The 23,944-nt window shown below is 42.0% G+C and overlaps 1 protein-coding gene across 3 annotated transcripts in view; it reads left to right on the top strand.

Annotated features, from left to right (window-relative positions):
* Positions 1–11,176, top strand: part of PCMTD1 (protein-L-isoaspartate (D-aspartate) O-methyltransferase domain containing 1) — a 92,033-nt gene extending 80,857 nt beyond the window's left edge. For all 3 annotated transcript variants that reach the window (XM_054984952.1, XM_054984950.1, XM_054984951.1), the window contains 2 exons: positions 5,964–6,087; positions 9,731–11,176. In XM_054984952.1, coding sequence (XP_054840927.1) covers positions 5,964–6,087; positions 9,731–10,101 — 495 coding nt within the window. In that variant the 3' untranslated portion in view covers positions 10,102–11,176. The remainder of the gene's footprint in view (positions 1–5,963; positions 6,088–9,730) is intronic.
* The last annotated feature ends 12,768 nt before the right edge of the window (positions 11,177–23,944 follow it).

The raw sequence follows: 23,944 nt of genomic DNA, 5'->3' as shown, positions 1-23,944 counted from the left end.
AAAGCTTTGTTTAAGAAGTGTGTGTCTTGCGATCGCAAGATGACGAAGTCTGATGGGCATTCTAATTGTCGATATTGCTTGGGGGAGACCCATAATACACAAGCTTGTAGACACTGCCGTACGTTCACCCTGAAAGCCAAAGCCGAGCGTGCAGGTCGGCTTCAGGCCTCCTTATGGCAGCGTGCCATGGCAGCTACTGATCAGGTCCCACCCAAACCTTCGACATCGGGTTCATCTAAACCAACAGATCCGTCGGATCCAAAGAAGAACACCAAACCACCGCCATCTGCGTCGGTTTGCAGCGCTTCGGAACCGATGGCTTCAATGTTGGATCCAATGCCGTCGGAACCCAGACCTAAGGCCCCTTCAGAACCACCTACCATACGCTCTCACTTGAGTCGTGAAGGTTCCTTGACTCCGAGGACATCGGAACCGAGGACTCCTCGAAGCGGAAAGAGTTCAGACCAACGGAACCACCGCAGCGAGCCTGGTATTCCAGAGTCTTCGGATCCGGCCAGTTCTCAGATAGCTTCGGGCTCTGACCTAAGTAAAATGAAGAAGAAAAAGCATTCTTCTAAACGCGACAAACAGGCCCTGAAAGCCGTGATAACCCTGCAACGGCCAGCAGACCATCAGGCTACAGGGGACTCCGAACCACCGAGGAAGAAGTGCTGTGGTTCCGATGACCATCAAATCTCGGGGAAGCACTCCCCGTTTGAAGGGTCCTAATGAGGAGGAGGTACCTGTACTTGACAAGCCCCCTACACCATCGGGGGGTCCAGGTCACCCCCTCAGAAGTCATGGTCCTGCTGCTCCTCTCAAGGTGAAAGAGGCCACTTGAGGGAAAGGAGAGGCTCCCGTCAGGATCGTGAAAGTCCTTATTTTGGTTCTCATTTGAGATCTCCTCCACCGTGTTGACATTACAGGGAGGATTCCTATTACTCCGAGCTCGAGTTTCGGGACCTTTTGAGAGGTTCTAGCTTGTCCATTATCCAGCGTTATTCAGCAAAACTGTAAGAATGTCGGGAAAAGCTTTGTTTAAGAAGTGCGTGTCTTGCAATCGCAAGATGACGAAGTCTGATGGGCATTCTAATTGTCTATATTGCTTGGGGGAGACCCATAATACACAAGCTTGCAGACACTGCCATATGTTCACCCCGAAAGCCAAAGCCGAGCACGCAGGTCGGCTTCAGGCCTCCTTATGGCAGCGTGCCATGGCAGCTACTGATCCGGTCCCACCCAAACCTTTGACATCGGGTTCATCTAAACCAACAGATCCATCGGATCCAAAGAACACCCAACTGCCGCCGTCTGCAGCCTTATGACTCTCTTCTGTCTGACTCCCCGGATGGGACTCTTGGACCTTCAGAGGAAGCGTCCCCAATGGATGATTTTCGTGCCTATAATGAGCTTCTCCAGAGAATGGCGAAAGCACTTGAGTTGGAAGTGGCTTCTATGGAACCACGCTCAAACGAAAAGATTCTGAGGCACATTTATTCTGGTTCGACCCCAGCACTGCGTTTCCTATGATCGAGGGTTTTGTTGAGCTCCTCACAGGGCTGAATTTGAAGCATGCTTCCACACCTGCAACCAACAAAAGAGTTGAGAACTTATATCGGGTCAAAGATGATCTATGCCCGTTTTTGTCTTTACACCCTCCTCCGTCATCTCTCGTAACAGAGGATATGCAAACTAGACCTAAACAGGGATCGCTTTCGGTTCCGTTGGACAAGGAAAGCAGGAAAATAGATTCGATGGGCAGGAAGGTTTATACATCTTCAGCCTTCGCCATTAAAATCGCTACTTATGCAGCCATGATGGCTGCCTACCAGTTATTGTTATGGAACAAGGTAGCTACCTTCGTCCCGCACTTGCAAGAGGACCAAAGGAGTTTCCTTTGGGTGATCCAAGAAGAGGTGGTTCGTTTATCTCGCCATCAGATCAGTGTGGCCAGAAATATGGCAGATACTTTGGCGAGAGTCTTACTTTCTGCACTTGTTATCTGTAGATTTGCTTGGTTGAGGTCGACCGCTTTGCCTGTGTAGACAAGAAATAGAGTGGAGGACCTCCCGTTTGAAGGACATACACTCTTCTCGGATAAGACCGATGAATATTTATCTAAGAGCGCTTACAGCCCGCTCTTACGGAGTAGTGCCTCAACACCAGGCTTACAACAGATCTCAATATAGGCCCTTTAATAGAGGCCGCTCACAGCATTTTCTCCCCTACTACGGGTATGGCTACCAGTCTCAACAACGTTATCAGAGCCCTCAAACGTCTTTCTCTCGGAGGAGGCTGGGCCAAAGGAATAAACAGGGAGGCCATCAACAACAGGCTAAAGAACCAGCTCATGTTCAGAAGCAATTCTGACTATTACAGGGACCTGACCCTCTGTTTGGAGTCAGGCTAGCTCCCTTTTTTTTTGAATGGTGTTGTATTTGTTCTGATTCTTGGGTGTTACAAATCGTTAAACATGGTTATAAAGTTGAGTTTTCACAATGGCCTGGCCTCCAATTGCCTACTTTCTCCCCCCAGAGTACTCAACCAGGGGTGGTATCTGAATTAGCAGCCCTTTTGGATAAGGGTGCGATTGAAGAAGTGTCAGATAATTCCTCCCTTAGGGGTTTTTATTCCAATCTATTCGTGGTAGAAAAGAAGGATGGGGGTCTCCAACCTGTTTTAGACCTTCGGGGTTTGAATGCGTTTATTCAGACCCGTAAATTTAAGATGACCACTTTGCAGACGGTCTTGACTCTGATACCTTATCAATCTTGGTTTGGTGTTTTAGATTTGAAAGATGCTTACTTTCATATTTCTATCTTCCCAGACCATAAGAAATTCCTGCGTTTTACTTACGGTACTCGCATTTTTCAGTACAGAGTCCTTCCCTTTGGGTTGTCCACTGCCCCTCGGGTCTTCACCAAATGTGTGGCAGTAGTCATTGCCTACCTAAGGTTGCAAGGTTGTTGTATTTTCCCATACCTTGACGATTGGCTCATAGTGGGACATTCAACTGCGGATGTGGAGAAACAAATTTCTATCACTTTGTCCACTTGTTTACGCCTGGGATTGTTTGTCAATCAAAAAAAGTCTAAGTTGGTTCCCTCTAGGGCCACACAATTCATAGGGGTGGTGATAGATGGTGTACAGGATTCTAGTTTCTTGCCCCAGGACAGAGCCAATAAGATTAAACTTTTGGTGAGAAAGTTTAAACGGTGCAGATTTCAACCCGCTAGGTTGATTCAAGTGTTACTAGGATATATGGCATCAACGACTGCTGTCATTCCCCTGGTGCGACTTAAAATGCGCCATCTTCAACTCCGGTTTGTTTTTGTATACCGCCCAGAAAGGGATTCTCAGAACAAGAAGTTTAGTATCCCTCGTAAGGTGCTCCTATCTTTACACTGGTTGTTGGTTGATTCTAACCTGTTTGCAGGAGTGAGGTTTGGATGCAGGCAACTGGAAGTGTCGATTACTACAGATGCCTCCACTCTGGGATGGGGTGCCCATTGTAATGGGTCTTATGCTCACGGGATGTGGGATGACTCAGAATGTACTGAACACATTAATCTTTTGGAACTACGGGCGGTTCTCTATGGCTTAGTTTCTTTCTCTGATATTGTTCAGAATAAGACGGTCCAGATCCTAACAGATAACACTACCACCATGTTCTATTTAAATAAACAAGGGGGTACAGCTTCTGCCCGGCTATGTATTGAAGCTATGAGGATCTGGGATTGGGCAATTGACCATTCAGTATGGCTATTAGCGGTCCATATCCCAGGGGTGGACAACATGGTTGCTGATCGCCTTAGCAGGCTACAGGGTGATAATCATGAATGGTCCCTTCAAGATGTGTATTTACATCCTGTCTTTTCAGACTGGGGCTTTCCCGATTTAGATCTTTTTGCTTCAGAGGAGATCCACAAGACTCCCCGGTATTGTTCAAGAGGAGGAGTCGGCCTAGAGTCTCTTGGGGACACCTTCCAGCTAAAGTGGTCCGACCACTTCTACTATCTGTTCCCTCCATTCCCTCTCCTAACCAGAGTCATCTGCAAGATTCTAATGGACAAAACAGCGGCCATCCTGGTGGCCCCATTCTGTCCAAGACAGCCTTGGTTTCATGCACTCATGAGACTACACGTGAGGAGGTATCAGTTCCCGCCTCAGCCGGACCTGTTATCGTGGAAGGGGGTGTTTCACCACAATGTGAACAAACTCAAACTGACGGCTTGGCTGATCCTCCCAGACGAGGTTTCTCTGAAGGAGTAATGCATGTTCTAGAAAATGCTAGGCGGTTGTCCACTCGACAATCGTATACTCTGACATGGAATAGGTTTTCTCTATGGTGTCAAGGACAGGGTTTGGATCTGTTTGCCTCCCCGCTTTCTACAGTTCTGGACTTCCTTTGGGAACTTAGACAGGGTTGTCTAACTCGTCCATTAAGGTTTATACGGCAGCTATCTCTGCCTTTCATCCCCCGGTGGATAGAAAAACTGTTTTTTCTCACTATACGTCCAAGTTATTTTTGAAGGGGTTGAATAACTTATTCCCTCAGGTGAGGGCAGTGGTTCCTCAGTGGTCTCTGCCACTGGTCTTGACCAGGCTCATGTCTAGACCTTTCGAACCCTTGGCCACATGCCCCCTATGCTTCCTGTCCTTTAAGGTAGCGTTTCTAGTGGCAGTTACTTCGGCTAGGAGGGTTGGGGAGCTGGCAGCGTTATCCTCTGAGCCTCCTTATCTGAAGATCCACTTGGAAAAGGTTGTTCTTAGAACTAAGGTAGATTTCTTACCTAAAGTAGTGTCAAAGTTCCATATGTCTCAGGAAATTTCACTACCAGTGTTTTTAAAGAACATACTTCTGAGGCAGATAGGGCCCTTCACACTTTGGATGTCCTTAGGGCTCTGCTTTTTTACTTAGACCGGGTTAAGGATTTTAGGATAGATTCTAATTTGTTTTTATGTTTTGCAGGCCCAAAGAAGGGTCATAAGGCCAGTTCTCAAACGTTAGCTCGTTGGGTTGTTCGAACTATTTTGTTGTTACAAGTCCATGAACTTACTTTGTCCTTTGGAGGTGCATGCTCATTCCACCAGATCTCAAGTGACGTCAGCAGCTCTCATGAGAGGCGTTCCACTGCAGGATATCTGTAGAGCAGCTACATGGGCCTCCGCTGACACATTTGTCAGACACCATGCCCTGGACGTCCTAGACAGGAAGGAAACGACAGTGGGCACTGCAATCCTACACTCAATCTTCCTGTGACAGCTGTTTATCACCTCCCCCCAGGTATTTAAGCTTTTTAATCTCCCATGTGGGACTGCACAGGAAGACCGCAGATGAAAAACAGTGTTTCTTACCTGTAACTGTTGTTCATCTAGGTCTTCCGTGCAGGCACACATACCCTCCCTCCTTCCCCGCTAAATCTCTTGGTACTTACCTTGTAGTGCGGCGGCGAAAGAGGACTGAGGGTACGTCGGGCACACCCCGCCTCTTGGGAGCCATTTTCGGTGGGAAAGACGGCTGCGCGTATGCGCTGAGAGGTGAGGGCGCCCCCTAGTGTTTTGAGCTTTGAAAAATCTCTGAAGTTGGCAGGCCTGTGCGTGTGCAGTCCCATGTGTGCCTGCATGGAAGACCTAGATGAACAACAGTTACAGGTAAGAAACACTGTTTTTGCCTTTGTTTATATTAGCATTATATTAATTTGTACATGCAAACTTCTACATTAGCAAATATGTACTAATTTTTTTTAGAGTTTAGTAAATGTTTCTTAAAGGAAACAGAGAAAGATATGAAACCTTTCTGAATATAGTATAATATACTTGGGCTCATCATTTTACAAATCTTTTTTCCCCTAAACTAAAGCCTAATGAGACAGTGTGAAAAATTTAAATCGGAATAGATGAAAACTGTTTGTTTGATCTTACTGTGATTCTGTTTAATCGTTTTCAATGATTCCATGCAGCTAACCCAAATTCTAAGAACTGGACAAAATACTTGGGAAAGTAAAAATATCCTTGCTGTTTCATTTGCTCCACTTGTGCAACCAAGCAAGAGTGACAACAGCAAAAATGATACAGTGGGACTGCGTAAGTATCATGCCTTTCCCTTGTGTTTGCTAACTGTTTGCTATAGAAGGGTGCTTCTGTCAATATGCCTGAACAAAAGTGTATCAGAATGCCTTAGCATTCTTAGTTACAGCTGAGTTCCAATGGCTCTTTTTTAATATTAACATTAAGGGCACCTCTAGTCCATTGGAAAATGATATGTGCACCGCTTTCTCCCCCGAAGCCAGTACAGCATTCTTCCTTTCTACACACGTTGCATTTAAATGTGTTAAATTTAATGGTCATACACATTTCATTGCTTTTACCTCTTTTGATAAGGTACAAGTTGTCTGTTACTTTTGGGTAAGACATTTAATTCTTAATTTATTTTCTCTTTAGTTTTTCACTGAAAATATTAGATGTGTATCATTCAATTCATGTTTTTTTTTTTAAGACACACACTTTATTGCACAAATACAAATTACTGCTGAGTATTTCCTGGTATTGGCTTGGATTCTTCAGTAAACTTCCTTGCTTTCCTTCTCTTGAAGCAGCCCAAAATTATCCCTGCTTTTGGGGGGTAGGGGGATCTATTATGAATGTTCCAGCACAGGGTCTGTGAAACTGACAGCCCAGGCAGCAGGAAAAGAGATTCCCCGCCGGTTCCAGCATGGGGTCTGTGAAATGACAGCCGCTGCACAGGAGGAGGGGGCTGTCAGTTTCACAGACCCCGTGCTGGGTTCAGCCAACGGTCTGAAACCAGTGCAGGGTCTGTGAAACTGACAGCCTCTTTTCCTGCTGCCCGGGCTGTCAGATTCACAGACCCCGTGCCAGTTCCAGCGCGGGGGCTGTAAAATGACAGCCTTTTTCTCCTGCTGCCAGAGCAGCAGGAGAAAGAGGCTGTCATCTCACAGACCCCATGCTGTTCCAGCGCGGGGTCTGTGAAACTGACAGCCTGGGCAGCAGGAAAAGAGGTTGTCAGTTTCACAGACCCTGCACTGGTTTCAGACGGTTGGCTGAACCCAGTGCGGGGTCTGTGAAACTGACAGCCCCCTTCTCCTGTGCAGTGGCTGTCAGTTTCACAGACGCCACGCTGGGTGCAGCCAATGGTCTGAAACCAGCGTGGGGTCTGTGAAACTCCGTACCCGGCCATGTAATGGCTGTAAAAATTTGTTTGTTCCGTAAACACGCATTCTAATGGAACACATGTTTTGGTACAAACGGACCAGCCATCCCGTATGTAATTTTGTTACGTGGTTCATTTTGTGCCCATCTTTAATGCTGACCTTTTTTTAAAAAAAAATGTTCATTTCAAGACTGCATTTACCACCTCTCCCTACTTAAATATATGACACTGACTTCCTGAAAAACAAGAAACAAAGATTGTTTGAAATAGCATGATAGCTGCAGCCCATTCATCTCCCCCAGATACTGCTCTGGGGGAACAGGAAACCTTGAGAATAGCATGAGGGGGCTGCAGCCATAATTATACCTCTCCTTCCATTATTGGAAAATTTTGTATGGACTCAAGCTGCTGTCTTGCACTTAACAATAGGTGGTTAATATTTTTCTTCTGACAAGAAACTGAGTGGAAATTACAACCCAGGGGAACAAAAACCAGCTGCATTCACCTGTTTATTATCTTTTTAAATTGCTAAAGGTGAGGGATGTTTATAAAATTCACCCCATCTGATTTTGTACCCAGAAGTGTTAGCAATTTGCCATTCTTCTGTTTTTGATTTTCAGACACTGTTGAGACTAGTCCACATGTACATCTTGCCACCATTTTCCCACTCTTTAGGTTACTGATTTACATGAGCACGTATGTGCAATAAATAAAACTGTCAAAAAAGGAATCTTGAAGTGATTGCACAATTATATCAGTATTTCTTTGTGAATGATGCACATATACACATACGTATAAGGAAGGGGAGAGAACACATTCAGACTTCAAACTGCATGTCTGTTTTCAAATCAATGAATTCTCCAAAGCAAACTGGAAAGCAGAGGGAGTGAATGGAGAGCTGATCCCCAGAATCAGGCTTACCATTCTTCCGACTGCCAGCAGGTGCTTCCTGCAGCCACTCAGCTGGCTGACAAGGGAAAAAATGGTGAGAAATTGGGGGTGGCCAATCAGCAGCATCCTGGCATATTAATGTCATTCCCTATGCACCTGGAAGTGACATCAGTTTGTCACCAGGGGATGCTGGAGATGCTCTGATATTTGGGCAAAACGCTAAGGTGAAACCATAGAATTTGGTCCAAATACCAAAATGTCCCTTCAGCACGGCATAACAATCTTCACTGTGCAACTGAACGGAAGCTGTGTGAATACAAGAAAATTGAACAGTATGGTCCTTTTATAGGCATCCTGTTAAACAGAGCTTTTGCCTTAAATATTGAAGAGTTTCTATTAGAGTTATGCATAACCTCACTCCCTGACATTTTGCGGCTGGCTCTGCTTTCCATGGTAGCCATTTTATGGCTGCATCCACTACCCTGTGTCAGAATACCAAAAGTTCCTGCAGCCTCAGAAAGGTTGGGGAGTCATGATATAGATGATATTGCAGTGTTTAAGAAGTGTTACTTGAACTTGCATGCCTTTCTTAGCATACAAGTTCTTACCTCTTAAAGTAATACTAAGTTCAAAATGTCCAGTGTTACTGTGAGGAATATGGATTTGAAGAAAGAGATTTTATATACCATTTCTGTGCCGTTCAGTATTATATGCACTTTTTCTATGCCCAGGAGCTATTGTAGTATTTGTAATGCAACCTGTAAGAAAATGACGTTTGAAACAAAGGACCAAAGAAGAATGTATGTTAAACATGTTAAACGCTGTGAGAACTGAGAACTAACAGTATAATGCTTGCAACATGATGTAGAGATGCACCTCTAGAGATGTCACACATATGTTATATTATTCTATATGATTTTAATACAAAAAGCTCTTTGTAAGAATTGTTAATGCAAAATGTTGCAAACTAAGTCAGCCGGATTTAGCAACATCTCTCTCAAGGCTGGGAAAGAGAGAGGCGGCAGAACTGGGGGCCACATTCCTTTCCAAGCTCCTTGCAGGCTTCAAGGCTTCAAGGTTGCAAAAAGAAGCGGCTTCAGTGACTTTTGGGCGCCGTTGAACAAGTAACATTAGCAAAAGAGGGGGCAGGAATGAGCCCAGAAGAAAGGAAGATGTTCTTCCTTCTTTCAGAGAAACAAGCCCAAGGACAGATAAAGAAATTGCAATCTTGCAAGTTCTTCAATTATGGGGCTGACCTGGATTGCTTCATCCAATTAGAGTACCCCTAGACAGATGGTGTCAAGAAAGAGGGCCTCCTTTCTTGACCCCTGGATTCTGCGAGCCAATAAGATAACAAATATTATAATTAGCCAAAAGGTATTAATTGCTTTGCACTGCTTTTGTAGCTTTGATGAGCATTGAGCACGAGGAGACCCTTTACTTTCCATGTAAGGATTGCTCATCCATTGTTTAATAATCTATTTTGCTTTAATTCAACAGGACTCCGTAGACTGTCTTTCTCATTGTGATTGGCTAAGAGGGACAGCAAAAGGCACCAAATTCTGTGTCTTTAACAACTGGCGTTTTCCTCATCTTTTTATATTATTGTTTATGTTAGCTTTATGCTTGACCTAGGGGCCAATTATAATTTTTCCTTTTTTCTTTTAGCTCCCTGTGCTGTTAGAAATCTACAGGACTTGGCTCGGATCTATATTAGGCGCACTCTTAGAAACTATATAAATGAGGAGTTGCAAGCCAAAGGCATTATTCAGAAACCGCCACCAAAACGCAAACGCAGAAGATGCCGTAGGCGCAGGATTAACACCTATGTGTTTGTAGGTAATCAGCTCATTCCTCAGCCTCTAGATAGTGAAGAAGATGAAAAGATGGAAGAAGACAATAGAGAGGAAGAAGAGAAAGATCACAGTGAAGTCCTGAAACCCGAAGAACCCCCTCAAAATCTCTTGCGGGAAAGAATAATGAGCTTACCACTCCCTGAATCACTAAAAGCCTACTTGACATACTATAGAGAAAAATAACTTGTTTAAAGTAGAAGTGATAATGCTGACTTGATAGTTCCATTATTCTTGAAATGTAGCATTTACTAAGAAATAGGTGGACAAATACCAGTTGTCTTTCTGCAAGACGAATTGCAGTGATGAAATGAACCTTAACCTGTCTTAACTTTGCTACAGGGACTTGCATTCAGCAGTAGACTCCTGTTTTAAATGCATTTTTGTTACCTTTTGAAAAAGATGCTCTTTTAACTCTGATATATTCCAAAGCAGTATGCAGCACTAATTAATTGTTTGCATGATAAAACTTTTTGCCCTGACAAATTTGTATTGAAGAACATTAGTGAAATTTTGTATCTGTGAATAATTGAACAAAAATGTTCAGACATCGATAGGATGTCTGCATTAAATTCTCTTAAGAAATTTTTTAAACATGCAAACATTTCTCATCTCATATTGAACTTGAACCCTTTCTTATTTTACCATGGCTATGTTGCAATCATTGTTACTCTCTTGATGTAAATGTATTCCAAGGAATACATGAGTGCAATAACTTTGTGTGCAGACACTGAATGAGCTGGCTTTAATAAAGTATAAATGTTCAGAATCAGAAATGTCAGTCAGCCCTGCTACACTTTCTTTTATATCTCTTGCCAAAAGATCTCAAGAAAAGTGGCTGCTTTTTTCAGAGCCTTAACAAAAAAATGTTGATTATAATGTTTTTTTAAAGTACTTCAACCCTATGTCATTAGCACCAACCTATGATACTTGTGAAGATTTCTCAACTTTTCACCATTTATGAAAAGTAGTTTCTTTTTAAATTTCATGGTACTGAAAGAATATTTCATATATAGAAGATTGTAATTTAGGTTTCAACTACTATATTTAGTACTTAAATGGAGTAGAATATGTAAAAAAAAAATAGTCAGTACTGTTTGTTTGCATAGTTGTAATAGTAGCATTTTTAAAGGTTTGTTCAGCAGGTGCACTTTAAGTGAATTCTGTTCCTTATTTATCTCAGATAAGGCAAGGTTCTTATATTTGCTATCAATATTCTTCCTTTTTGAAATTAATAAAGAGTTGCAAGCTTGGGGACTGACACTGCTTGATTACTTTGTTCCGGCTGCCAATTTTTGTTTGTATTTAATGATATTGTTTGCAAGTGTTTTATCTTTTTGCATGATGGAGAGTCTAATTTTCACTAGCTTTATCATTTTAATATTTAGTGTAAAATATCCATGAGGATAGTATAGAGTTCAAGACGTGCTGTACAAACTGCTGTTAAGTTATCCTGATCAGTTAGGGCCCAATCTAAAGCATTCCTTTATGGATAAAACTGCAAAACTTATTGTTGTGGTTATATGAATATAGAATGGAAAATCCTTAAAGCAAAATAAAATCAGGACATTTGAGCATTCATGTAGTCTCACAACCTGCTATTTGTAGTTAGAAATAACTCGGACTCTACCCTAGTCATATTTTGTGATATCAACTAGAGTTGAATCCAATGCTTTTGAGGGCGGAGTGAGTTCACTAAAATTATCTTTATTGGCTTCTTGTCTCATCAGCCCTGCTTACAATATAAATTCACTGCTAAGGGTGATGGGCTTTCCTGGATAGGATAGCATGCAGTATGGTGGATTGTAACAAGAATGGTGACAACAGGAATATCCTTCTTGCATAGGCAGAGTTCAGATTTGTGACACTTGCTCAACCTGAGCCAGAGGGAGGAAAAGCAAGTAGGTTTATTTCTTGCTGCAGTCTCCCTCCTGCAACCCTCAGCAGCAGATTTTCAGAGGGCTTTGGGGGACCGGGAAACTGATAAAAATCGCATCCATAAACTTGCTCCATTCTCAGAAACGTTAGATCCAACTCACTGGACTCGATGGATTATTTAGGTTTCCTACTTTAATTACTATTTTAAGCTTTGCCTAGCTGACTGAAAATTCAGCTTAATTAAAAGGAAGCTTTTTTGGTGTGTTAACCAACATGTTGAGTTGGTTTCTGAAAATTACTTTATACTAATAAACATACTTGTTTTTGTTTTGTTTCACAGCTTAAGAACCAACAGAGTTTCCCATACAGTGAAATTATCGCAGAAATTTTAAAGGTCGATCTGTGGGAAATACTGCATATCTGTTTTATCTCAAATAGAATGAAATTTTAGGGCTTCTGAAATTCAGCTTGCATCTTCTAATGCTGGAATGTCATATAATGTCCTCTGTGTTCATTTAGAGTGCAAACATTAAATAATTTTCCTTACGGAGAAACTTTATACAGGTGGCTTTTGATGAATAGACTTCAAGCATTTTCCCTTTTGTTGTATTCTTGTTCAGATAGACAGCAAGTGAGTCATTATGTAATTATTCATTATGTAATTTTTTGGCGTCACAGAAACAATGCTTCTTTTGTGTTTGTGGATTTATTTTACATTCTTGAATTTATATTTACTTTTAAATAAAAGTATAAAAATGCAAACTGAATCCAAATTAAACCTTTTGACATAATGACAACAAAATATTTCTGGTGGTTTTGTGCTGATTAAAGCTCATTAGTGCTCCATTTATTGATTGATTTCATCACATAATGATTTGTTCAATTTGAAAATTGCACATTTAAAAGATGTAAATGATATTCTAATTGTTCACAGTACTGATTCTTCAGGCAGTTTGATCTTCAGAGAGGTATGTATATATTCTTGTGTAATATAAGAAAAAGTGGAAGGGCTTAGCACTGTAGCATACAAAACAGTCATAGTAAAAGAAACAAAGATTCCCTATAATGAGCGCTGACAAGTTTTAAGTAACGTAGTAACTGGATCTCATGCCACTTGAGTAAAATCTGTTTGAAGAAATCATATAGGTTAGATGTCTGAAATGGTTCGTGTCCACATCACTTGTTTCCATAGGAAGGGCGATGTTAACATAAAAAATCTACATGAACATAGCATTTCAGTTCTGACATGTATACAATAAAGTATATATAAGGGAACAGCAAGATTGCATTGCCAGCATGAGGGGAGAGGGCTAAGGCGGAGGAAGAAGACCCAGCAACAATGTATGGGAGGTATAAAAGGCCACAACTTTATTGCTTGCAGCTTTAATAGAGCATTGGCAGTGCATAGGGTGTGTATCCCTGATCGGCTGACTGGCCTGAAGTGGGGCACCATGGAATGACAGTACGTGGGAAAGCACATGGGCATACACCTGCGTGGTTCCCCTGTCACCAGGGAGTGAGCATGTCTTGACAGCTATAGAGCTGGGCTTGTCTCTTCCCTGCTTCGCTGCCCTGATCCCATAAGAGGATCCTCACTATGGGCAAACAGAGCATGAAGGCCATGTTAACCCCAAACAGAAGGGTGCCCAATCCCAAACCACCACAAGAGCCCCAAAATGGCTCCCACCAAAGCTCCAAAAGCTTCAAGCAACACCTCAGGCCATCCGGAATATCCTGTAATCATATGCCCTGTCCTCAGCTGGACAGGTGCACACCGTCAGGATGGTACAACACCGCCAAACGAAGGAAATGTCGGGGTGGCAGATGATACATCCCCCTCACTGCCTCCACATATCAGCTATGTAGAGGTACCAGTCAAAAGTCCAATTGAAGACCAATCATGGTCGTGTTAAGTAACAGTGTGAATGCGTATACAAAATACCAACATTTCCGCTCTACACATCTTAATGACAGAACCTTTCATTTCTCGGTCTTGGAAACGATATCGAAGTCTGAACATCATGTGAAGTTCCTCCTTCAAGCAGAAATCAGATGGATCTTTCGATTAAATACTATGATTCCCCGTGGCCTTAATCATGACATCGATTTTTCATCCTTTTTATGAATATAACAATAGGCCTTATATAGTCCCCTTTAAGTTCTCTTATATGATCCTTCCTCCTCCTTTTCTCCTTCCTCCTTTCCCCTCCCTTTAATCTTCTCGCCCTCCCCTTAAACGCCGGTTCTCTAGGTGCCTTCCCCATTTAAAATATACTACATTCTAAAAGTTTTAATATTCTTATCAAGTATTTATTATTGAAATATTTATTAAAAACTATATATAATATATGTAATTGGTAAACGGGGAAAAGTGCAATGGAACCCTTATAATTTGGGCGTGTCTCAATTAACCTATTAGGAGATGTATTTATATGGGAAAGGAGGGCTCGTGTTTCACATTGGATAACTTAAGGTATTATGGATGCGGTACCCTGGTGGAATTGAATGGACTGAAAAATTTTTCCTTGATGTAAGTAATTGAATGGTGTCTAATTTTGTAACATCTTGTGCTATTGGCATGATAATTGTAGTATTACTGTGCATTGTTATTTCCAGATATGGTGGCCTGAAGAAAGACATTGCAGTCTGAAACGAGCGAAGAAAGACTGCCGGCTCATACTCGTTGCCATCCACTTACTTCACCAATTATCTGCTTGCAGCACTGCCTTTTGTATACGCATTCACACTGTTACTTAACATGACCATGATTGGTCTTCAATTGGACTTTTGACTGGTACCTCTACATAGCCTATTGCCTACATGTATTACGGCTTGAATTTTTTGTATCACATTACCTATTGTAGCGGAAGAATTGTGATTCTGCACGTTTGTGGAGTTTGCAATTGCAATTTTGTGGAATATAATTGCATTTTGTAATTACGATTGTGCTTCTTCCACTTCTTTTCTTTCTGTGTATCCCTGTATTGGAAGTGGAATTCCCCCTCTTGTTTTGTCCACATATCAGCTGACTGCCTTCGCAATGCGCTGGTGAGAGTATGAGGTGCCCTGGGGCTGTGCATTAAAGGGGCAAGGGTACACCCTTGACCGGGCCCACCACCCTCATTGGCTGGCCGAGAGCTGGCCCAGAGATAAGTTCCCTCCATGCCACTTGGGCCAGAAGGAGCTGTCCCAAGCTGGGCCACCACCATGAGCTTCTGCTGCCTGCCCTCATCCCCACAGCTTTGCAAACTGCCTCCCCCTGGTAAGTCGGTGAGCCGTTGCTTGTAGAATATCAGTAAAAACCAAAAGACAGACGCCGTGACGTACTAACTGCTCCAATTTAAAGAGATAACATATATTTTTTCAATGTATTATATATACACAGATGAAATGGCATATACAAGAATTTGAAAACAAGTTACAATTTGAAGGCAATTTGAAGGCAAGCATCAAATAAGGCATTCTTAACTTTAACTCTATCAAAGTTAAAGTGCAAAGTGCTATATAAATATTCCTATATTCACATCCAAAGTGTTAATGCCTATTTTATAACAGCCTAAATGGTATAAAGTGTAACCATGAAATATAATACCACTCCAGTAGACTATGTATAACCAATAGTCATTATATAAATTTTAACAAACGGTGCAAAAAGTCCAATCAATGTGCAAAAAGCATCATGTAGTCGTATAACATTCTTCTTAAGACTATTTGTAGAACACTCTTCTGTAGAAATCCAAGGACGAATATAAACAATTGCTGATAATAACTGCGATGGGAAGCCAGCAAAATAAACCCGTTTCAACATATATTCTTCATCCAGGCAGTTAAGTTTATTAAATTATAATCAATAGTATAAAAATATAAAGTACAATAAATATCACTTTTTACAAAAAATCATACTAATGCTACAGTCAATGAAATTTCATACAAATGTCAGTGGCTTTGAAATCAGTGTCCTAGCAGATCCTGATATATTTGTGATGATTTGCAAGTTAACATAAAAAGTCTGCATGAACATAGCATTATAGTTATGACATGTATACCATGAAGCCTATATAAGGGAACAGCAAGATTGTGTATGCTGGTTCTACACTTGTCCAAGATTCCACATTAGGTATTGTTACTTTCTTTGTGCATCCATCACAACACAAACACACAGTCTACATGCATACAAACTGTACATGTATAGGTTGTGTGGCCACACTGGTAAACACAGTGCGTGCCCAGTGCCATATGCATTGAGAGTATCTGTCCGCATAATTGAGAACCCTGGAAAATCAGTGCTTCCAATAACAAGGATGAAACCTATTGGTGTACAGTTTTTACATCTATAGACTCTGTGCCCTTAAGTCAAACATGTAGGTGGAGGGAGCAGCTCCTGTGTTCCATTGTATTCTTGCACTATGTATGTTGCTCTGTATAAATATGTGGTTTATGTAACTGCTTCAGCAGTTGGGGAAAGCACTAAATATTAAGTTTTGCAAGCATGTATACCCATGAAAAATTATCTTTGGGTGGGGAGAGGGGAAGAGGCTGAAACAAAATGAGCTTCCTAGTTCTGTGGATCTCACTGGGAGCAATCCCTCTGCTCAAGCTAGGAAGAACTTATATTACACAAAGAGGATGCAGCAGCTCTCTTTGTACCTGACAGGCAAGAGGACCCAGGAGGCTGCTGTGAGAAAGAGTTCAAAACGTAGCTGTCACCTGTTGTGTATTCTCTTGCCTTGCATCTCAGTGGAGCTGGTGAGCAAGAAAATCAAGCAGGTATTTGTTGGGAGATGCCAATTTCCCCTTTTTACTTCCCTTGGTATCTTGTCTTACCACTTGCTTCCACTTAACTTAAATACTAGATGTGTGCTACATGTGTGCATTGTTCTCTGCCAGTGTTTGCTGCATCATCAGGTCAATGTACTTACATATCCTTTCGTGGGAGGTGTTATGTGCCATCAAGTCACTTCCAATTTATGGTAAGTCTATGAATTACCGCTCTCCAAAACATCAGATCATTTATTAACCTTGCTCAGATCTTGCACACTGGTAGTTGTGGCTTAGTTTATTGAGCCAAGCCATCTCCTTTTGAGTCCTCTTCCTTTTCTACCACTTTCCACCTTTCCTAGCATCATTGTCTTTTCCAGTGAGTCTTCTCATGATGTGACCAAGGTACACAAGCCTCATTTTAGTCATTCTAGCTTCTAGGGGAAATGCAGGCTTTATTTGATCTAGAACCCACTTATTTGTCTTTGATGTAGTTCCAGTGTATTTTGAGTTTTAGGGGAATATGTCTGTTTTAAATCTGTTTGAATATTTAGGGGCCTAGGTATGCACAAACCCCCTAGCCTATCTCACATTGACTCGCTCTGTGTGTCTGAACACAGGGCTCCACTGTATAAATTAACAAGAATAACTATCACATACAGTCTCCTGATGTATATATCATTCTCAATCTAACCATCTGTTTTTTTCTTTTTACATTGGTATCGGAGATTATGTAGATAAGTAGGTTGAGAATCCAAGCTTTGTGTTGTACTAAATTCTTCAAATAGTTTGTTTTAAAGTGCAGTGGGAGGAACTGAGGATGTGAATACTGTAGAAATAGGTTGCAATTAAGTGTCTGTGCGTTTCTGATACTGTTTGTTGAAGAAACAATAACAGATGGGATCACTGGTAATTCCACCTTCAGTGTCCATTGCAAAGAACAGCAGGTCTGAATGGCTGTAAGATCTCCCATGCATAATAAAGAAAATAGACTACTATAAGATGAGGGCTTGAGAGGAGTCATGGATGTGGAGGCCTACCCTCCAAAATCCTGGCCTGCTCTCCAAAATCTATCCCCCTTTGGGGTTCTGTGAGATCTCCAGGATTACAGCAGGCTGCTCCCCCAAGGATGTCTTTGAGAGACAGCTGCTTTCAACATTATTTTCATTTTGGAACATGTTCAGTCCTCCTCAGGTTGAATTTCTTTTTCTTCTGTTTTGGTTTATTTATAATTATTCTGTAAACCTGAGGTGTCGTTTCATTAAGCAGAGACCCTTTCTCTGCAGGTGGCCCTGCTATTCAGCTTTTATTCACCAGATAGGGACCAATCACCATACTGTTAGGCATAATGAGCTTCCTGTCCAGGAGGAGGAATCTGATCTTCTGACTCTACCCCTGCATCATACAGCCATCAACAGCCATCATACCCCTGCATCATACAGCCAATAGGCACAAGCAAAGCTTTAGCGGCTACTACATGGAATGAAATAAGTCTTACAAACAGGTCCTATCATTATACAGAATCAGAAGGCCACTTCAATCCATATACCATGTGATGACTGGCAGCAAGTGGACACACTGCAGAAATGCTAGTTGCAATGTTTCTTTGTGGGAACCTTGGCAGTTCTCATGTGGCATCTCTGCCACACATGATCTGCTGAGTCACTCCCATTAGTGCCCTTTTTGTACCCACTACAACTGGCTGATTGCAAGCCTTTTGACCAGTTGCTGGAAATAATTTTGTTCAGAACTAGATTTGTAACATGATATTAAAGAATATCATGGTGTAGCTTTGTTTATAAAGTTGTGATTGCACATTAGCAGTTGGTAGGCATCAAGTGCATAAATAGTATAAAGTTTTAAAGTTGTTTCTAAACTTCTGCACTGTATTTTCTGACATGATAATCAAGAAAAATGTTCCATTAATTTAAGCTTAAAACTATGTATAATAAATTACATTTTTTCTATAAATAAGGGTGCTCCATTTTTCTCATGAGACCAGCAATTTTCCAGAAGACAGTATTAAAGTAAATACTGTTTTGGAATAGAAATGTATCAGCTAATCTTCCTTACATTTCTATTTTTCAAAAATCAGATCATGAGGGTTTTTTTGTTTATCTCATAAACATATAATCCCTTAAAAGCTTATCGGTCAGTATTCTGATTCTTTTGTTTACCCACCAATTGAAAATTATTTTTGTACATCTTTATTTCTGAATAATTGCCCTGTGTTGCTTTCTATGATAGAATTCTGCTGGTTGCCAGCTAATGCCCCATTCTGATGAGGCTTATTGATGCGTCAAAAATCTCTGAAGTCCATGTGCCTATGCTCTGCCCAAGTCTTAGGATAACATAATGGATAATATGTTTGGTTTCTAATAGCTAAGCAGACTGTGACACTTTGAGACATATCATGCGGGAAAGAAGGTGTTTGGAGGAGCTATCTCCTACAGAAAAAAGAAGCAATAAAACTGTAGATCAGTTCTGCTGATGTGGTCTCTTTTACCATCTAGGAGTATTGTTCAATCATGTACTGCATTTAAAGACAAGCTAAATATTGATGTCAGAGAGTATTTATTATGTGCACTTTTTTTTTTCAAAAGGGGAAGGTCAGTGCTGTTGGGTTGCTACAGTTGGTAGCATGTGGTTAGCCAAAAAGACCCCATCTAAAATTGTTTTTTTAAGGTGTAATGTTAATACTGGTGCCTGTGCTGATTTACAAGAGTCTATAACATTTGCAGCTAACTTGTTCTGGGGAACTAAGCAATTAGGTTATATACTCCTGAAACCACACAGTAAACAGTTTATTGGGCAGGTGAGAGGGATCTAATTGTGTAGCTTCTCCCTCCTAGCTACTTTACCTTCTACAGATAGCTAATGAACACAAGTTGTATTACTTGTCATAAGTGATGTTATAAGCACTAAGCATCCATTTCATTTGTGATAACCCATAAAAGCCTTATTAGTGCAACCAGTAAGGAGTATGCCACACACTCCCAGAAACACAGCAGTGTAAATTCTGGTAAAAAGCTTTCCCCGGACGGCACTGGATCTTCTATAATCTGTTTAGTAATGTGGGCATTTATTATGCTACAAAATGATTGCCAGAAAAGGCCTTTACCATGGCTTACTAATGGCTTAGATCCTTCAGAGTTTTTCCACAGGGGAAAGGGTTCCCATGTACTGAGTGCAACTTTCTCACCTCTTCCCTCCCACAACGTCCTGAAATGCCCCCTGAAATCTGGTTCCTGAGGGTCCCCTGCTACCACAGGGGAGAGGAGACCAGAAATTTGCACAGAAATCCTTCCATCTGTGGAAAAACTCTGAGGGGACTAAGTCAATATATGTTGAAGAGCAAACTAGTGCCTGAAACTGGAATCTCTGAAAAATTGGACAAATTGATGCCATTATGTTGGCACCTCAAAGGATAATTCCTAATAAAGCTAAGAAGAATTACTTTTATGACCTTTATATTATTCTGCAAGATGGTTTACTTTTATATTAGTACCAAAAATAGATGCGAAAATTTCTGCGACATACTAGAATAGGAACAATTTTGTGCCAGCAAATCTTTTCATCAAGCTGTGTCTTGGCTACATGTGCTCATTAAAATATAAAGATTGCCAACATATTAGGGTAAAGATTAGTAAATTCAAAATGAAGTTACTAATATTTAAGCTTGAACACTGTAGAGGAGAAAAAGCTATAAAACACTTTGAATGATCTTTCATCCGGTAAGTAAAAGAAAGGGCTATTTGTCAAAAAAGAAACAGCTTCTATTTATTAACACGTTAAACCACTAGAGGGCAGTATTACTACACAGGAGAAAAGAAATTCTAAACATTAGCATTATTGCATAATTAAAGCTAAGGTATCTTCCAACGGCAGCATAGAAAAATAATTCATTTGCATACAGATCTCTATGTAGCAAAAATCTCTAGAATACAAAGAGAGAAACAGCACATTTACTGTCTGGTTTTGTTCATAGTTGGATACTCAGCTTAAAATAACTAATTTATTCATTTATGTCTCGCCTTTCTCTCCAGTGGGGTCTCAAAGTGGCTTACATCATTTTCTTCTCATCCATTTTATTTTCACAACAATGCTGTGAGGGAAGGTAGGCTCAGAGATGTGATTGGCCCATGGTCACCCAGCAAGCTTCCATGGCAGAGCTGGGTCTAGGGGTGTGAATAATGAGAAAAAATGAGCCAACCCCCCCTCCCCCAGAACTTACTGGTTCACCTTGTTAAAACAGTTTCCAGGACACTGAACCAAATCTGGGAAACTAAATTGTGTCTTTCATTTTGGTTTGTAGCTTCCAGCAGCAGGCAGGCAATGGGCTCACCTCGCAGGGCAGCAGCTTTCCTGAACAGTGCTAATCGGATCTGAGGGGGAGCAAGAACTTATGTTATTAGTTAAATCTATTCATGGGAAGGGGGAATGAGTCCAATGTGCATGAGTGCATCCCCCTACCACATAGCTACCAGCAAAAGGCATTCTCTGCCTCCCTGACAGTCAGGTCCTTCCAAGAGGAGACCCCCCCCCCTCCCCTCCTCACCTATCAGCTTTGGAAACATTTGGAAGGAAAACTTCAGTCAATGGCTGCAATTCGAAAGATCCTTCCCTGGGAGTAGGCACTATTGAATAACTTGAGACATCTAAGTAGACCTATTTAGGATTGCTTCCATAGTCTTTCATGGCTCTTTTTTTCTGAGTCAAATGGCAAACCCCTTTCAAAAACAATCCTGCCTGCCCCCATAGCAAAAAGAAAACTTATGGGTTAAACAGATCTGTTTGAACAGGGAGGGGGGATTCAAGCCAATCCTTCTGCCTGCCTGCCTGCCTGCCTGCCTGCCTGCCTGTACTTGGGTAATGGAGAAGATTGGCAGTGAGAATGTCCCATTTGGCCATGAAACACTGAGCATCAAAAGGAAGGATTTGGATTCACTCCTTATTGTGGGAACAAAACTACAAAGAACAAGGAAACATGAAACCAACAGGCAACAGTAGAATGCAAAGGTAATATATTATTGGCACTGTAGAAAAAAGTGAACATGAAGCGGGCTTGTTTTTAATGTTGCTGCACTGCACTTCTTGAAGCACTCTCCTGCTTGGGAATGCCCCTGCTGCTGCTGCTGCTTCACCTGCCAACACTTGCCTTCTACGGATCTGGTGTGTGTGTGTGTGTGTGTGTGTATTACTGTCCTTGAAGAAGAACTCAGCAGATCAATGGTTTAGACTAGGACAGGGGCTAATGATTGATACTGCTTTTGTTTTAAGTATGAAAACAGCTGCCCCAGAGCCTTGTTTCCCCACCCCACCCCTTGAAAAGAACAGTGTGCATTTGCATATGTACAGCCAATGTGTGCGCAATGGACCAAAATTCATGAAAATGGAGGGAGGGAAACCCCAAACAGATCAGTTCCGAGCTGGCACCAACCAGTCCAAATGGGAAGTTACTTGGTTTGTTTATGTTTTATTTGATTTATATCTCACCCTCCCCGCAGATGGGCTCAGGGCAGGTTACATCAAGCATAAAATACAGCTTAAAATCAATATTAAAAGCATGTAATCATAAAATCACAGAGTACAGTCACGTGGTAGTGGTCTTCACCAACAGCAATCCCCTGCCTCTAATACACTGGGGGGGGGGGGAGAAGGACAGAGGGGGCAGGCTCAAGTTTGTTTAAATAGAGACTAAGATGACATTTTGGCTCCTTCTAGACAGGGAAGCTTACCAGGTAGCATAGGAGTGGCCTCAACCATATGCCTAGCAGAACATCTCTGTCTTGCAGGCCCACCAAAAAGATAGAAGATCTTGGCAGGCCTGTGAATCAACAGACAGAGTTCTACCAGATGGAAGCCAGGACTGAAAAGGCCCTAGCTCTGGTAGAGGCCAAATGAGCCTTCCTAGGGCTGGGGACCACCAGTAAGTATTTATCTGCAGCTCTAAGTGCTCTCTGGGGTACATATGGCAAGAGGTGGTCCCATAGGTATGCTGGTCTACTCAGAGCTTTATAGGTCAAGACCAAAATCTTGAATCTGACCTGGAATTCCACAGGGAGCTAGTGTAGCTGCTGCAAGATGGGAGTGATATGTGCCCTATATACTGTACCAATTAGGACATGTAGAGCAGCATTTTTTACTCGCTGCAGTTTCCAGGTCACACCCAAGGGAAGCTCAGCATAGAGCAAGTTACAATAGTCCAGCCTGGAGGTGACCATTGCATGGATCACTGTTGTTAGGTCATGGGTCAAAAGGTAGAGGACACGCTACCTGGCCTGCTGAAGAGGGAAAAAGGTGGATTGGACAACTACCACAACCTGGACCTCCATTGATAGAGAGGTATCCAGCTTCATGCCGGTACAAGTGGCAACCCATCAAAGGTTGGGAGCCAGATCCTCAGACCCATTGGCCCATGACCCAAGTACAGGACCTCTGTCTTCATAGGATTCAACTTCAGTCAACTCTACTTCACCCATCCAGCTATGGTTTCCAAAGCTCTAGGCTCTAGTTAATACCTCCACGGCTGAGTCAGGCTGGCTGTCCATCTACTGATGGCAACCCAGCATACTGATGGCAACCCAGCCCAAAACTTCGCACAACTGTGCGAGGGGATGCATATAGAGATTGAATAGGAGAGGGGAGAGAATCATCCCCTATGGGACACCACACACTAACGAGTCGCATGCTGATAATTTCTCCCCAAGCGCCACCCTCTGTCCCCGACTGTGGAGAAAGGAGACAAGCCACTGTAAGGCTGTCCCTCATATCTCCACATCAGCGAGGTGGTAGGTCAACAAGTCATAATCAACTGTGTAAAATGCTGTCAAGAGATCTAATAACGCCAGCAGTGGCGACCCACCTCGATCCAGTTGTCTACGAAGATAATCTATGATGGCGACCTGCACTGTCTCCGTCCCGTGGCCTGGATAGAAGCCAGACTGAAATGAGTCCATGGCAGAGGAATCCTTCAGGAAAACCTGCAACTATTCCACCACTGCCCGTTCAATCACCTTTCCCAGAAACGGAAGGTTTGAAATTGGGCGATAGCTGGATGGGTCAGCAGGTTCCAAAGATTTTTTTTAAAAAGAGGTCTCACCACTGCTTCCTTAAGTGCTCTCAGAAGAACTTTGGAGCTCAAGATAAGTTGACAATGACCTTTTTTGAAAATGACTGCCTTATTGATTTTTAGTCATGGGGAAGCATATTTTCAGTTTTCTTTAAGAAAAAGCCAAGTGTTCTTCAAAGTTCCTCTAGGCAGTAGAGCCTTCACTTTGATTTGTTTTAATCAGGGGAACTTCTAGGTTTTCATGGGCCCTGATCATATAGAGTATAACTGGTACAGCACGTTTCTCCAGCTGCACTTCCTTCAATTTTGGCCCCTCCCCTT

Source organism: Eublepharis macularius, chromosome 7 (genome assembly GCF_028583425.1).
Source record: "Eublepharis macularius isolate TG4126 chromosome 7, MPM_Emac_v1.0, whole genome shotgun sequence".
Lineage (NCBI taxonomy): Eukaryota > Metazoa > Chordata > Lepidosauria > Squamata > Eublepharidae > Eublepharis > Eublepharis macularius.
This window is presented reverse-complemented; position numbering and strand designations above follow the sequence as displayed.